This window comes from Aspergillus multicolor, assembly GCF_047715735.1.
Source record: "Aspergillus multicolor strain CBS 133.54 unplaced genomic scaffold BDW74scaffold_3, whole genome shotgun sequence".
Lineage (NCBI taxonomy): Eukaryota > Fungi > Ascomycota > Eurotiomycetes > Eurotiales > Aspergillaceae > Aspergillus > Aspergillus multicolor.
The window spans coordinates 844,093-857,448 of NW_027395954.1; the positions used below are offsets into that span (position 1 = coordinate 844,093).

The window sequence follows — 13,356 nt, forward strand, 5'->3', positions numbered from 1 at the left end:
GACCACGGGCATCGAGCCTGGAGTCTAACTGCATCAGACGTAGCCGGTTCACCGCGGGTTTCCCGGGACAACCATCGATTGGCGATCCTGCTGCCAACTCATCGACAGCCTTCCATCACATCACATCCCGGGCATCTACCTCTACCACTTGAGGCGGGTGATTAGGTAGGGATATTCCTGGCTACGGTACTGGGCTGCTGCTGCCGCGATATCACACGGAAGAATGCAGTGGGAACCTGCCTAACCTAACCATGAGCTCAGTCGACTTTGCGATGTCTGACCCCGCAGACAGGGACGGAGAGTGGACGGACGGACGGACGGACTACGGAGAGGAAGAGGCGGTCTCCAGCCACCCGCGACCAGATTTCTCCACTTGATAAACGAAAATCTCCAGCCACTTTGTTTATGGAAGTTGGGTTCGGGCTTCTGGTGACAGTTGAGTTCTTGTAGAAGAAAAACATGGTCCAACCGTAAGAACCGTGGAACCAGCCTTGAGCCCCCTGGTTCCGCACTTTGTTTCAATGACCTCATGGCTCATAGGATTTTCTAGAAGTTAAGGTTCGATTTAAGTTATCGCCTGGAATGAAGGGCGATCTTGATCTTCCCATGCCGTGATAACCAGATAAGCTTCTCCCTTCAACGCCCTTGCATGCGCAGCCATGTTTGGCTTTCTTCGTTTCATAGTGGAACAATAATTCGAGTCAGTTGCCACAGCGTCTGCCTGGTTACAATAATGGCCTGGTTACGATGGAAACTGCAAGGCTTGCTCGATAAAACTTTTGAATGATATATGAATCCATAGGCTATCATGTACAGCGCAATCAGATAACTCCGAACCTTATGCTAATAACAAAGCATACCTAGGTATAATAAAATTAATCATCCTCGTGCTTCCTCTTAAACTTCAGCCCCCCCTTTGGCTGACTTCCGTAGTTGCGTCGTCCCTGCTGCTGCTGCTTCTTGTCCCGGCTCAGACTAGACCCAAGCTGGATGTCAATACGCGGTGGCGCTTGGAAACCAAAGCCCTTAGCCACCTTGACGAGATCGAGTTTGTGGACGTCGAAGACGGAACGCAGTGAGTGGGAAGCGTAGGCCTGGAGGTAGGAGCGATAGCCCTCTTTGGCGGACTGGCAAGGCAATCAGTACATATGCCTCGCAATTTAAAAATAGTCTTATGGTGTGGAACTCACCTTGTTGAGATAGTAGTTTTGGCTGATCAGCTTCTCAAGCTGGGACTGAACATTGACGATCTTCTTGGCCGGGAAATCGAACTCCACGACTGGTACTCGAGCATCCTTGAGGTACTTCAAAAACCCGACTTCGGACGGCTGCAGGAACATCAAACTACGGCCCTTGCCGTTGGCTCCACGGGCGGTACGTCCGACACGGTGAATGTAGTCACGGGTGTCATCTGGGGGGTCGAACTGGATGATCCAGTCCACAGCGGGGATCTATAACATGTTAGAGTACTGATATATTCCGAGAAGGAGAAGAGGCATACATCTAGACCACGCGCAGCGACATCTGTACAGATCAAGACTCCTTGTTTAGCATTGCAGAACTCGAAGAAAGTGTTGGTTCGCTTCTGCTGTTTCTGCTTTCCGTGCAGATCCAGGACCGGAAGGTCGATGTAGTTGAGAAGTTCGGCGTGGTATTTCACACAGTTGCAGCTGGAGAAGAAGACAATGATCTTCTTCTTGAGGTTGCGCTTAAGGAAGGAGAATAGTAGCAAGAACCGCTTGTCAGCCTCGCAGACAACGTATCCCTGTTCTAATCCCGCCACTGTGCTGTGCTCCTTCCTGTGGTCGACGTTGATGTACAGGGGTCCCGGTCGGAGCGATATCCGCGCCAAATCCTCGACTTTCGTGGTCTGGGTGGCGGAAAACAACATGGTCTGTCTGTCCTCGTTGGGTAGGATCTTAATGATCTGGCGCATTTCGTCCTCGAAACCAACTTCCAGGATTCGGTCCGCCTCGTCGATAACCAGGGTCTTAAGGTTCTTGAAAACAAAGCCGGGGGTGTTTTGCAGGTGATCGAGTAAGCGACCGGGTGTCGCAATGAGCAGGTTGACACCCTTTGTAAGCTTCTCCGCCTCTGCTCGTCGGTTCGCACCTCCGATAACAATACCATATGTCTGGCTGTGCGCCGTGAGGAGTTCCCTCGCCACACCGAAAATCTGCAGCGCCAGCTCGCGCGTAGGAGAAACGACAAGAACACCGGTACCTAGTAGAGAATCAGATTAGCACAAACAATGCTATCAAGGCGAGAACCGCAACCTACCGTTTCTAGGCTTGAACCGCAGCGCACTAAGCATCTCAATGGCAGGGATCAAGAACGCAAGCGTTTTTCCGGAACCCGTCTTCGCAGCACCAAGAACATCACGACCAGCAAGGAGCGGAGGGATCGTCCGCTGTTGGATCTCTGTCATCGTCTCGAACCCCATCTCCTTGATACCCTGGAGTGTCTTCTCCGACAGGTTCAACTCGGTGAACTTCTTGGGGCCTCCATCAGGCTGCGGCAGGCTAACAGCATCGACGGAGGGAAGATCGGCCACATTGTCATCCCCAGACTCCTTCTCCTCATCGTCCTTCTCAGAAACAGCCTCATCCTTCTCCTCCTCTACCTCCTCGTCGCTCGCACTCTCCTCGTCGCCAGACGAATGGTCCACTTTCCGCTTCTTCTGCGCCTCCTCCTTCACGATCTTCTTAGCGAGCTTGATGTCCTTGTCCTTGGTCGACTTTGTCGCAACTTCGGTCTTCTTCTCGGGTGCAGGAGAGGGAACATCTCCGTTATCGGTCGCTTCGCGAGCGCTTCCACCGTGCTTTCTCTTGCGCTTCTTCGAAATAGTTTTCGCGGTATCAACGGCGGCCGGCATCTTGTCTGCAAAGACTAGAAGTCTTCCTTGAAACTTGGTTGGGGGCGAATTCGTTTGGCTGCGGAAAGCTCGAATTTTCTCCTAAGGCTTTTCTTTTTTTTCTTCCGTCTCCGCATCACGTGATGATAAGATAGGAAGTACAGTAGTTAAGGCATATTCAGGCATCAATGGAGACTTAGGGTATGGAGGTCAAACTGTCAACGCTACAAACTGCAAATCCTACTAAAAAGGTCTATTTCTTGAAGAAAATATCACTTGTAACGCTTATTCAAGACAGATGAAGGCAGAGGTAAGTTTCTGACTGTATCATAGCGCTCCCGTGTAAGTGGATGCGCCACACAAAATGTTTTGAGTATCTAGTGCCTAGCTAGAAACTCTTGAAGCGTGGTAGTTAGTGGCTACGTAGGTGATAGACTAGCTGGAAATAATTTGCGCGGCTTGCTCACACAGTCAGTTTTCAGTAGTTGTACCGTGATCAACTACAGTTCCTTCCAAGCCACAGCAGGACCTACATGAATACATCCATAAATCCTAGACTTTGTCAGAGTCCTGCAACCAAGCACAAACCTTGCGCAAACAGTGACAAAGAAGCAGATCCTTTGCTATCACATGTCATACTGAGCGACCGGCTAGCAATATGCGCTACTCACCTGCCTCCGTCGGTGCGATATACGTGCTTTGTACATGTGTCGAAAGAACAAACCACCCCTAGATAGCCTGGGGCGGAATGAACCAGTTCTGCTTGCGGTTCTTCTAACCTGGACCCTTGAAGAACCTGCCTCACGATTTCATGGATTACTCCGGAACAAAAGAGGCGAGGCTGAACTGTAAATGAGAATTGTGGGATCCCAGGTGTCCGGGTCCAAATGTCGTTGACAGGGGACATGCGCAACCGCAAATCGTGGTCGTTGGCCAACACATTCGATCTGCATGGAAGAACGCGACAACTTTGATGATCTGTAGCTCCCTGTTGTGACGTATTGAGTCCACCGACAAATTTGATCACCTCTGTGACATACGATGGACAATTGTGTAACGAAGTCCCTCCGCACTCTTGATCGTCTAAAGAACTTGCTGAAGCTCCAGCTTTCAGTTTCAAAGACGGATCTGCGCAACTCTCAAACCCGTGTCGATCGAAATCTCCTAGCATCAGCCCCACTGAGATCTTCGCCGTTCCGTTTCTAGTGGAGGATGGCTAGGGATGCGGTAGGAAGAGAGAGCAAAAAGCCTTCCTGGTGATGAATAGGCAAGTAAGAATCTAAGATAAAATTAGCATGGCTTGGTGCGCAGAATACGGGTAATAACCAGGATTGCATGAAGGAGAATGAGTAGGTATGCGACTGCACCTTCTACGTCATTTCCACGGACTGGTTAAATCGCGCCGACGCCGAAGAGTGCGCCTTGCAGTCTTCAGTCTTACCGATACTATATCCGCGAGTATAGTGGCTTTGATTTCCTGGCAGGAAAAGTCGCACAAATCCTATGAGAACGGAGGCTATATGCTCTGGCTCATCTGCCGAGATCTTGGGAAAATGAAGAAACTGAACAAGGATGGTCCGTCAGGCCTCCGTATAAGGCGGTTTTTTTGATGCACCGAGCAAGGCACAAAGGAAAGGGCCGAAGCAACACTTGCTAAGCAGCACGACCCTGAATCCAGTACCGCACCGCTCTGCTTCGGTTCTTCTGAGTTCGCGGGCCGGATATTAGAGGCCTGGATAGTAAGGGCAATGGTGCATCAATACTGTTTGCCTGGTGACAAGAGGGCCAAGGTGACAGTGCCGTCAAGCAAGGCGTAATGATGCATCGAGGGTTATTTCGGGCCCTTGGAGGTCTCAATCCATGTCAGATGCACCCATCGGCGGTATCAGCTGTCACATTCAGCTCCACGTGCAAAGTTCTCAGAAGACATATGACGCGCTCATTGCTGGCAGAGCATTGATATTGACCGCGTTATGAATCTGAGACAAGGACTCAAAAAGGGTCCCGGTGGCGCCTCGGAAAAGCAAACTGGCTTGTTAGTGAATCTCAGCTTGAGTAATTAAACTGCTAGAGTAGCAAGAACCCGTTCTCCGATATTTTGTTCGTACTCGTTTCTTAAGGAGGGGGCTGTGCAACGGGGGCGAACAAATAATCCCCTCAGCAGGCTCGGCGCTAAGACACTGCCAAAAAAAAAGGGACAGATTTCCTTTTGATTGGGTGCGTTCTTGCGAGGGCTTGTGGATTAAGCAAATACACCTTCAGGATGTGAGATTCGATCTAGAAGGCGCTTGAAAGAGTTCTTGAGGCTGGGTGAGAGCTGCAGGAACTGGCCAACAACTTTAATGGCGGTTAAGACAAGGTCTCAGCTGCAAATATCATTAGCCTCTTCCGATCTAATTTCCATTCATTAATAGCCTCGAAAAAGTTGAAACACGGCCACCAAGTAAATAGGCAGAACAATAACCAAGGGACGGTGTTGAGAGGTCCTAGAGAGCAAACTTGGCAGGAGTTCATCATCGCGATGGCATCAGCAGCAGAGACGCTTGACAATCGCTTGGCCGTTACGTTAGTGATTATGAAGGAACCCTCGTCGACTATCAGTGGGCACAAATCAGAGGCTGAGCCAGTGGATTAAGCGTCTGGCAATCATCCATAATTGGGCCTGGAACTACGATCCCCTGAGGACGCGCGTGCGCTATTCATTGTCTTTTAACGATGCCAAAGAACTGACGGGCAGAGAGAGCTGTGACAGACTTGAAACTCTACCTTTGAGTCAACAACGATCAGGTCCAGAGTCAATTCAACCTCAGAACCTCTGTGATCTGTGAGTGCAGCCTTGGTTCCCTGCACTCGAGTCAGTCGAGACTCCGACCGTCCGCCCCAAGAATAGAACGCAGCGAGGCCTCTATTGGTCGCCCGCACTTCCGCCGCCTGGTCCCGTGCTGAGTCAGGCCTCCCCCGTTGTGCATTCCGGCGAGAGAGCCCTTCTAAACTGCATTCCGACCGTCTCTCCTCCAACCGCGACGAGATCCCCTGAAGAACCGTCTCTGCCACGCCGGGACTCGCATTCCATCCTCCGTCATCTCTTTCGTTTCTTTGCCCCCTCTTTTGTCCTGGTTCTTTTTTTTCTCCCCCCTCGCTCTTCTCCCCCATCTTCGATCTCACGCCTGTGCGTTCGTTGATTTCGAAGTGACCCGGCTAGGAGACGCTCATCATCCCATCCCAACCAACCTCCTTCTCGGCAATACTGGGTGTCGCCGCCACGCTCGCTATCTCACTGTTCCAACCTCTCGACTTTCGCTCCTCGATACTTCGTACTCTTCAATTCTATCGAACCTTCGCTGTTCCTTCCACCTTTATACTTGATCCACTTCACCTTCCCGGTGCCTCGCTCCTTTCCCATCGACGATCCATGACGCTGTGAACACGCAACGACGGTTTACTTTAATCACTATTTTCTCCAACAGCCACTTTTCGAGCTCGAGTATTCTCTCCGCCGCATCAACTGTGACCCACGTCATTTCTACCCATACCAGAGCTGCTGCTCTTCGAACCCTTCCGCATCCGGCGTCGCCAAGCGTTGCTCTTCGACCGCAATATCACCTCCGCTTCTCGTTCCTACGACAGGCCCTCCTTTTATCAGTCTTAACCCCGTTTGTGATCCAAAGCCCCGGTGCGACATAGACCTATCAAGATGCGGTCAATATCAGCTTTACTCTGCTTTTTGGTCGCCCTCCTACATACGCCTCTGGTAGCCGCCGTGAGGCTCATCGAGTCTAAGGCCCTCACCCTGTGTCAAGATAGCTCGAACTTTACGGCCACTTATTTTCACGTCAGATACACGCCCAATAATAACTCACTTGTAATCGGCTTCGATGGAGTCTCCTCCATTTCTGGTTATGTCGAGGCCACGATCATCCTCGATGCCTACGGCTATCAGGCCGTGAAACAAACTATCAACCCCTGTGAAATGGATCTCGAAGGTCTTTGTCCCATGAACACTGGTCCCATGAATATTCGTGACACTCCCATTACTATTGGAGATGATGTCGCAAGTCAAATTCCGGGTATGCTTCCAGATCGCAAACTCACCCGCACAAAGATCTGTATTGACTCTTCATTCTCTTACAGGTATTGCGTATACGGTCCCAGATCTCGATGCATCTGTTCGCGTTTACATCAATTCAACCACCACACACGAGAGTATTGCTTGCCTCGAGGCTAGTCTTTCGAATGGTAAGACTGTCTATCAAAAAGGTGTGGGTTGGGCTACTGCCATCATTGCTGGGTTGGGCTTGACTGCATCTGCCATCACATCCGGTCTTGGACACTCGAACACTGCCGCCCACGTTGCGGCTAATGCTCTTTCTCTTTTCTCCTTTTACCAGTCTCAAGCTATGATTGGTATGACTTCTATTCACATGCCGCCCATTGTTGAATCCTGGACTCAGAACTTCCAATGGAGTATGGGTATCATTCGTGTCGGCTTCCTCCAAGACATCTGTACGTGGTATCAGCGATCCACTGGAGGCACTGCTGCGACGCTCCTTTCGGAACTTTCGACCGTCTCGGTTCAGCCCCTCAAGAAACGTGCTCTCGATGTCGCTGCAGGATTAGTCCCAAGATCTGTTGGGGCTCTGGTCAAACGGGCTGGTGCGGAAAGCGAAAAAGCTACTTCCGAGACCGTTGAAGTCCGTGGACTTGAGCGTGTTGGGTTCATCGCTGGTATCGAGGAGACGAACATCTTCTTGACTGGTTTCATTTTCTTCGTTGTCTTCGTGGCTTTGGTGATGCTCCTCGTCGTCGCCTTCAAGGGAGCGTGCGAGCTGCTTGCTAAACATGGAAGGATGAAGAGCGACAAGTTCCAGGATTTTCGCAATGGATGGAGGGTTGTTGCACGTGGTATCTTGTTTAGATTGACTTTGATTGGTTTCCCCCAGATGTGTGTGCTTTGCTTGTGGGAATTCACTCGAAACGACTCGCCAGCCGAAATAGTGCTGGCTGTGATAATGCTCATCTCACTTTTCGCGGCCTTGGGCTGGGCTTCATTTAAGGTCATCAGCCTGGCGAAGCGTTCGATCGCACTACACAAAAACCCGGCTTATATCCTTTACTCCGACCCGACCTGCTTGAACAAGTGGGGATTCCTCTATGTGCAATACCGAGCAACTGCCTACTACTTTGTTATCCCCGTCCTGGGCTATCTCTTTATCAAGAGTATGTTCATCGGTCTTAGTCAGCCGGCCCCTGTGGTGCAAACCGTCGCCTATGTTATTCTCGAAGCGGGCTTTTTGATCGCAGTCAGCGTTTTGCGGCCTTGGATGGACAAGAAAACTAACATCTACAACATTTCCATCGCTGCGGTTCAATTCTTGAACGCTATCTTCCTTCTTTTCTTCGCCGATGTCTTCAATCAACCAGGCTTGGTGACCGGAGTTATGGGAGTTGTCTTCTTCGTCATCAATGCGGTCGCTGCGTTGGTTCTTTTGATTTTGGTGATCGTTGGGTCAATCTATGCATTCGCTTCTAAGAACCCTGACACCCGCTACCAACCCATGAGGGATGATCGCGGCTCCTTCATCAAATCACAGACCCAGCTCACCACCGAATTGGATGCATTGGGTGCCACTGCTCGAGGCGACATGGGCGACATGAAGACAACTCCCTACAAGGCCAATCCTTTCGACGACGAAAGTGGCTCGTTTTCCAGCGGCAATGGCGCCAGCGTTAGCCGTCAGAACCTTGAGCCCAACCCGCCGGGAATGCCGAACCCAGCTCCTCACTCCCCTGTTGACCCGTCGCTACCATTGTTCCCCAGCGACAACTCCAGCGCACGAGGACCTGGTAGCGTTGACAACATTCAAAGGTCGCAATCACCGATTCCTCGAAGCTTTACCTCGTCACCATATCGAGCACAGAACAATCAAAGCCCGTGGCAAAGAGGAGCAGGTTATGACCATTAAAAGAGTTTATCGTTTTTCTTCTTTTCCCGCTTTCATACGATTGCTTTATTAGCTTTGCTTAAAGAGATGAAGTTATGGCCGAGTACGGGAAGGGACTGACCGCTCGACCCGTGCTTTATTCTATATTCTTCGGTACTCGCAGTGCCGCCTTTTTTCAGTTCGCTGTTTTCTATTTGGTTTTGCCCACCTTGCGTATACCGTGATAAACTGGACTCTCTTTTCCTTTCCTCTCACCACCTCTCTCTCCCTCTTTACCTCACCAGGATTTCTTTACCTTTTTCATCATCCTTTCTACTTACAATTGGCGTTCTAAAGCATTGGATCTGGAGATCAGGACTTGGGTTTGCGGTCTTTGTGCGCTTCTTTTTTGGTAGGGTCTTATCCAATGTGCCCTTCTGCTTTGTTTTAGTTATGGATGACAGGTACCATAATGTTATTAATGCTGCGTCAATCCAACGCAAGCTAAAATCATTCAATTTCCTCGCTTGTTCTAGAGCTCTGTAGAGATCATTGAGGGCGTAAGAGATGTAGACTTGGCTCATACTTGCACTTGGATTCTGGACTTTTTCAATCTGGTCCCGGAGGATATATATTTGGCTATGATTGGTTCGCAGGTGTTGAATCAGTAGCCCTAAAATATATCAGCCGTATTATCCAGCAGACAAGCAAGCACCTTCAAATCGTGCCCTTTTAGTTGCTATATACCATAAATAAATATATATATCATGGCGAAGCTAGTTGATATCGAGGACTCAATACTTAGCATTTCCGTTAGACTCAACTAAGTATCTATTATGCAATATCCACCTCGAACGTCATCACCAGCTTTTCAAGTCTTTACAAACGCAGAGAATAACCACAACGAACACCATATACGCCAGATAAAGAGAAATGAAGGCGAGAGAGGATAAGAAAACCATCGTAAATCACAAAGAGCAACGATCTCAGAAAAGAACCACCACAATCATCGCCTATCGCCCATGCCCGGCGGGGGACCCGAGAACCCACCAGGTCCCATCCCAGGCGGGGGCGCGAATCCTCCTGGCCCATCGGCTCCAGGGCCACCGCCAGGAGGCCCAGACATGCCCGGACCAGGACTGGGGCTGAATCCAGCTGGGCCTGGGCCAGGCGCTCCAGGCATGGGAGGGAAACCGCCCTGGAAGTTTGGAGGCGGGATAGGGAAGCCGCCTGGGGGAGGGGGGAATTGGCCCGGGGGTGGTGCGGAACCGGGGGGTGCGGACATGTTCGGGGGCATGTTTGGCATGTTGGGGAGGGGTGGGAGGCCGGTGGGGCCTGCGCCGGGGGGTGCGCCCATGGGGCCGGAGGTTGGTGGGAAGGGAGGGGGGAAGGGGAGGCCTCGTGCTCCCGGGGCTGGATGGGTTAGTCTATCGTTAGAGAGGAGGGTAAGGGAAGACGTACGTGGTGGCATGGCGGCGCCGCCTGGGCCGGGAGGAGGGATACCGAATGGAGGAGGGGGGAATTGGCCTTTCGTGCGGTTAGTTTAGCTGTCTCGTTCTTGTGTTGGCAGCGCGAAGGCTCTCGAGCACGTACCTGGGAATCCAAACGGAGGCGGGTAAGCACCCGGGGGCACCATAGCGGGGTTTGGAACAGCCTGTCCTTCAGCGGCGTATGACGACGTGATGGAGTCGATAACTGATTGTGCCTTTTCCTGTCCGATTTCTGCAATTGCGATTGTGAGCTTTATTGTGAACGATCACTGGTATAAGGTGGGTGCGCGTACGTTGGTAGTATTCGACAACGTTTCTGAGATGGTTTCGTCCGGAGTTGTGTGCCTTGCGCACGCTCATTGAGTCGTGTGTCAGGTAGACATCGCAGTAGTCGCCTATGTTTCGAGCACGCTGTTAGTCAATGGACTTGCGGCGTGTTCCAGCTGGAATCTGTTGGAGAATCGCGTCGCGAGATTTCGCTGAATGAACATATAGAAGGTCGCGGAAAATAACCTACAGAAGAGTGCCTCAAAAGGTTAGCTGAAGAACGATGTGGGATGGGAAGGGATCACCTATATTTCGGCATCTTGATTGTTGCGCTGCACTCGTGGACTTCCAAGTAATGTAACTCAAGAGAAATAGGCTTAGGTAAAGTTGCGAGACGCGCCCTCAATTTCAGCTCTGCGAGGACAAAGAAGTTCCTGAAGCTGCTTGCTGTCCGGCGGTGGCGGGCCTCGCATGTGGAGATGTGGATGAAGATATTCGCGATGCTATCTGGAGGCGGTGGAACTGGGCAGTATAGTATCTTTATGGCCTTAGGCTTGAAGGCATCAATCGCCAGCTTCTCTAGTACCTACGGAGTAAATCCAGTGTCTCAGTGACAACGACAACAAAACAAGAGACTTTGAACTTCAGGGGCTGAACATCCTTCGTACCGAAGCCCTCGAGAATTTGCATCTTGTTCACATTGATGCAGCTTCCGCAAGAGATAAATCAGGACAGGAGCACGCTTGGCAACCTGTACTGGATAATAGCGATACTAAGGGCAGCTTGCATAGGAAATTGAAAGAATGAAGTCTGCGGTGCGTTTACCGTAGCCTAAGTCTTGAGTCCTCGACGTCCATTTGGAGGGATGATGTACAAGCACTTTTGCACTTGCTCCTACCGATGCCTACTGTATGCACTACTATGCAGCCTGAGAGTCCATAATGAGCGGTCCAGTAGGCATTGGGCCGTGGTTTCTCTGGTCGCCAAATATCATGCGAGGACAGCAGAGCCGTTGGTTATGTTGGAGACCTGCACAGATGGATCCCCGCACTATGCCCGCAATTGTGACCGTGCTTGGCGATCCTGGGATAATGTATGTACGCTCACGGTTACTGCAAATATTCAAGTATTCATGTTCTCAAGTACGGAATGGAACGCAGCCCGGAGTCAATCCATATAGATTGTCGACACTGTCTTGAGAACACTGATATAGATGGCTGAGCAGCATGAGGCTATTGCAGTACCTAGCAGTGTATGCGGAGTATATCCTCGTGAGCCATACTCGTGGAGAGCGAAATATTATTGCTGAACCCTAGACGAACCACATGGGGCCAGAGTCGGACCCTTAGTGGCCAGTATCGTGAGGAGATCAATTCTTGAGACCGCGAAAGATGGAGAAATGAGGGGTAGCCCGTTAGCCAGGAACCTGCGGTAGCAGTCTGTCAAATATCAGGTGATCGTCCAGCGTCAAAGACTCAAAGCCGAGGTGGAAAGGAAGAAAGGAAGCCCGAGGAGTCGAGTATTCGAGAAGTCTGATACGTCATGCCGTGTGACCTGCCACTCTGGGGTCGAAATCCGGGGAAGGATCAGAGGCAATTTATTTCGGTTCTAGGCATCTGCAAGACGGTCAAGCAGATTCAGGAGTCTTCCCAAGTCACGGAGTCCCTTCCAGCCTCAAACTGACACCGTCCTCACCGCATGACTTGCAAAGTTCAGCCATCTTTCTCTGAACAAGTCATCAGCTTGGAAGACGGCAAGACGCGGTCCCCAAGGTGTGAAGTGGAGCTGCAGATTTTTCAGCCAAACCCACTTCTATCCGCCAACTTGGACGCAGCTTCCTCTTTGGTAAGCAGGCTAGAGTCCAGCCCTGCAGCAGATCTGGGGTAATCCGCCCTGCGGCTTGCGCAATATGCCTCATATATACTTCGACATGACAGAATTGAAGCACGCTGCATCACAACCCTGGCAAGTTGTACTCATTACTTAAGATATATGCAGGCGTCTGCCTTCTCTCGACATACCTTCCCTGTAGTCCTGTACAGCCATGCCAGTAATAAATAGTAGCAGGCAGAAGGGGGATCAACGTGTTCGTGCCAAGCGAATGGTGAGAAATCTGTTCATAATGATCTCCTGCCAAGCGGCAGCATCGCCATCGCGCCTTGCCTCGTGGAATGCCACTCGAACGTCGCATTCGCGAGTCGCAACGGCAACAGCAACGCCCAACTCCCCGAAATTCCCTCAGCTGATGGCGCCAGATGGCGATATGCTGAGCCTGCAAGGCAAAATAGAAACATCGATGATGCAATTGTGCTTGAGTCTTGACAGCCTTGACTCTCACCGGATCATGCGGGGTTCAAAAATTTTTTCCTGTCGAGTCATTTTCCTGAATCCTGCCGCCCGGCGGCTGCGGTTGTAAGCGCCAGATCTTCTCCTATACAACGACGATGCTCATAGAGTCGATATACTTCAGGCTCCGTATAAGAAAGGGAGTCGATGGCTGTCGTCTTGTCAGGAGCACCCCTTGGCCAACGTGTGCTTCTACAGCCCCTATAGCGTGTCATAGCGAGGCGCCTAGAAATCACCAGACACCAGGGGGACCAAGGAGGGATTTCCATTACCCTCACAAAACCGCATTGAGCCAGGGCTCGTCAGACGCGCCGTGGCGAAACGTAAGAGAAATGAGCAGGGCCAGTGAAGCATGAAAGAAGCGGTCGGCGCACACAGCCGGTGGGACTCGCAGCCAATTACCGATGGCAGTAGCATCACATGAGCAGCCATTATTGGGCAAAGGCCAGCGGCAGCGCTCAGGGGGTGCGTGGAAACA

At 51.1% G+C, this 13,356-nt stretch overlaps 4 protein-coding genes across 4 annotated transcripts; 1 reads left to right on the top strand and 3 right to left on the bottom strand.

Moving 5' to 3' along the window:
* Nucleotides 1-703: 703 nt before the first annotated feature.
* On the bottom strand, nucleotides 704-3,084 carry has1 (ATP-dependent RNA helicase HAS1). The gene is made up of 4 exons (XM_073733663.1): nucleotides 2,281-3,084; nucleotides 1,502-2,223; nucleotides 1,191-1,451; nucleotides 704-1,127 (listed from the first exon to the last, which is right to left on the bottom strand). Exons 1-4 carry the CDS (start codon nucleotides 2,873-2,875, stop codon nucleotides 876-878), a joined length of 1,830 nt encoding a protein of 609 aa, XP_073587755.1. The 5' UTR covers nucleotides 2,876-3,084; the 3' UTR covers nucleotides 704-875.
* BDW74DRAFT_145826 (uncharacterized protein) lies at nucleotides 3,044-4,318 on the bottom strand. Its single transcript, XM_073723237.1, has 2 exons — nucleotides 3,526-4,318; nucleotides 3,044-3,406 (listed from the first exon to the last, which is right to left on the bottom strand). Exons 1-2 carry the CDS (start codon nucleotides 4,023-4,025, stop codon nucleotides 3,355-3,357), a joined length of 552 nt encoding a protein of 183 aa, XP_073587756.1. The 5' UTR covers nucleotides 4,026-4,318; the 3' UTR covers nucleotides 3,044-3,354.
* A 1,532-nt stretch (nucleotides 4,319-5,850) lies between these two features.
* Nucleotides 5,851-9,293, top strand: BDW74DRAFT_145834 (uncharacterized protein). Its single transcript, XM_073723238.1, has 2 exons — nucleotides 5,851-6,921; nucleotides 6,986-9,293. The coding sequence occupies exons 1-2, from the start codon at nucleotides 6,549-6,551 to the stop codon at nucleotides 8,815-8,817; spliced, it is 2,205 nt and encodes a 734-aa protein (XP_073587757.1). The 5' UTR covers nucleotides 5,851-6,548; the 3' UTR covers nucleotides 8,818-9,293.
* Nucleotides 9,294-9,504: 211 nt separating this feature from the next.
* Nucleotides 9,505-11,091, bottom strand: BDW74DRAFT_145836 (putative U1 snRNP complex component Yhc1). Its single transcript, XM_073723239.1, has 5 exons — nucleotides 10,842-11,091; nucleotides 10,783-10,788; nucleotides 10,559-10,660; nucleotides 10,369-10,497; nucleotides 9,505-10,302 (listed from the first exon to the last, which is right to left on the bottom strand). Exons 1-5 carry the CDS (start codon nucleotides 10,849-10,851, stop codon nucleotides 9,782-9,784), a joined length of 768 nt encoding a protein of 255 aa, XP_073587758.1. The 5' UTR covers nucleotides 10,852-11,091; the 3' UTR covers nucleotides 9,505-9,781.
* Nucleotides 11,092-13,356: the final 2,265 nt, after the last annotated feature.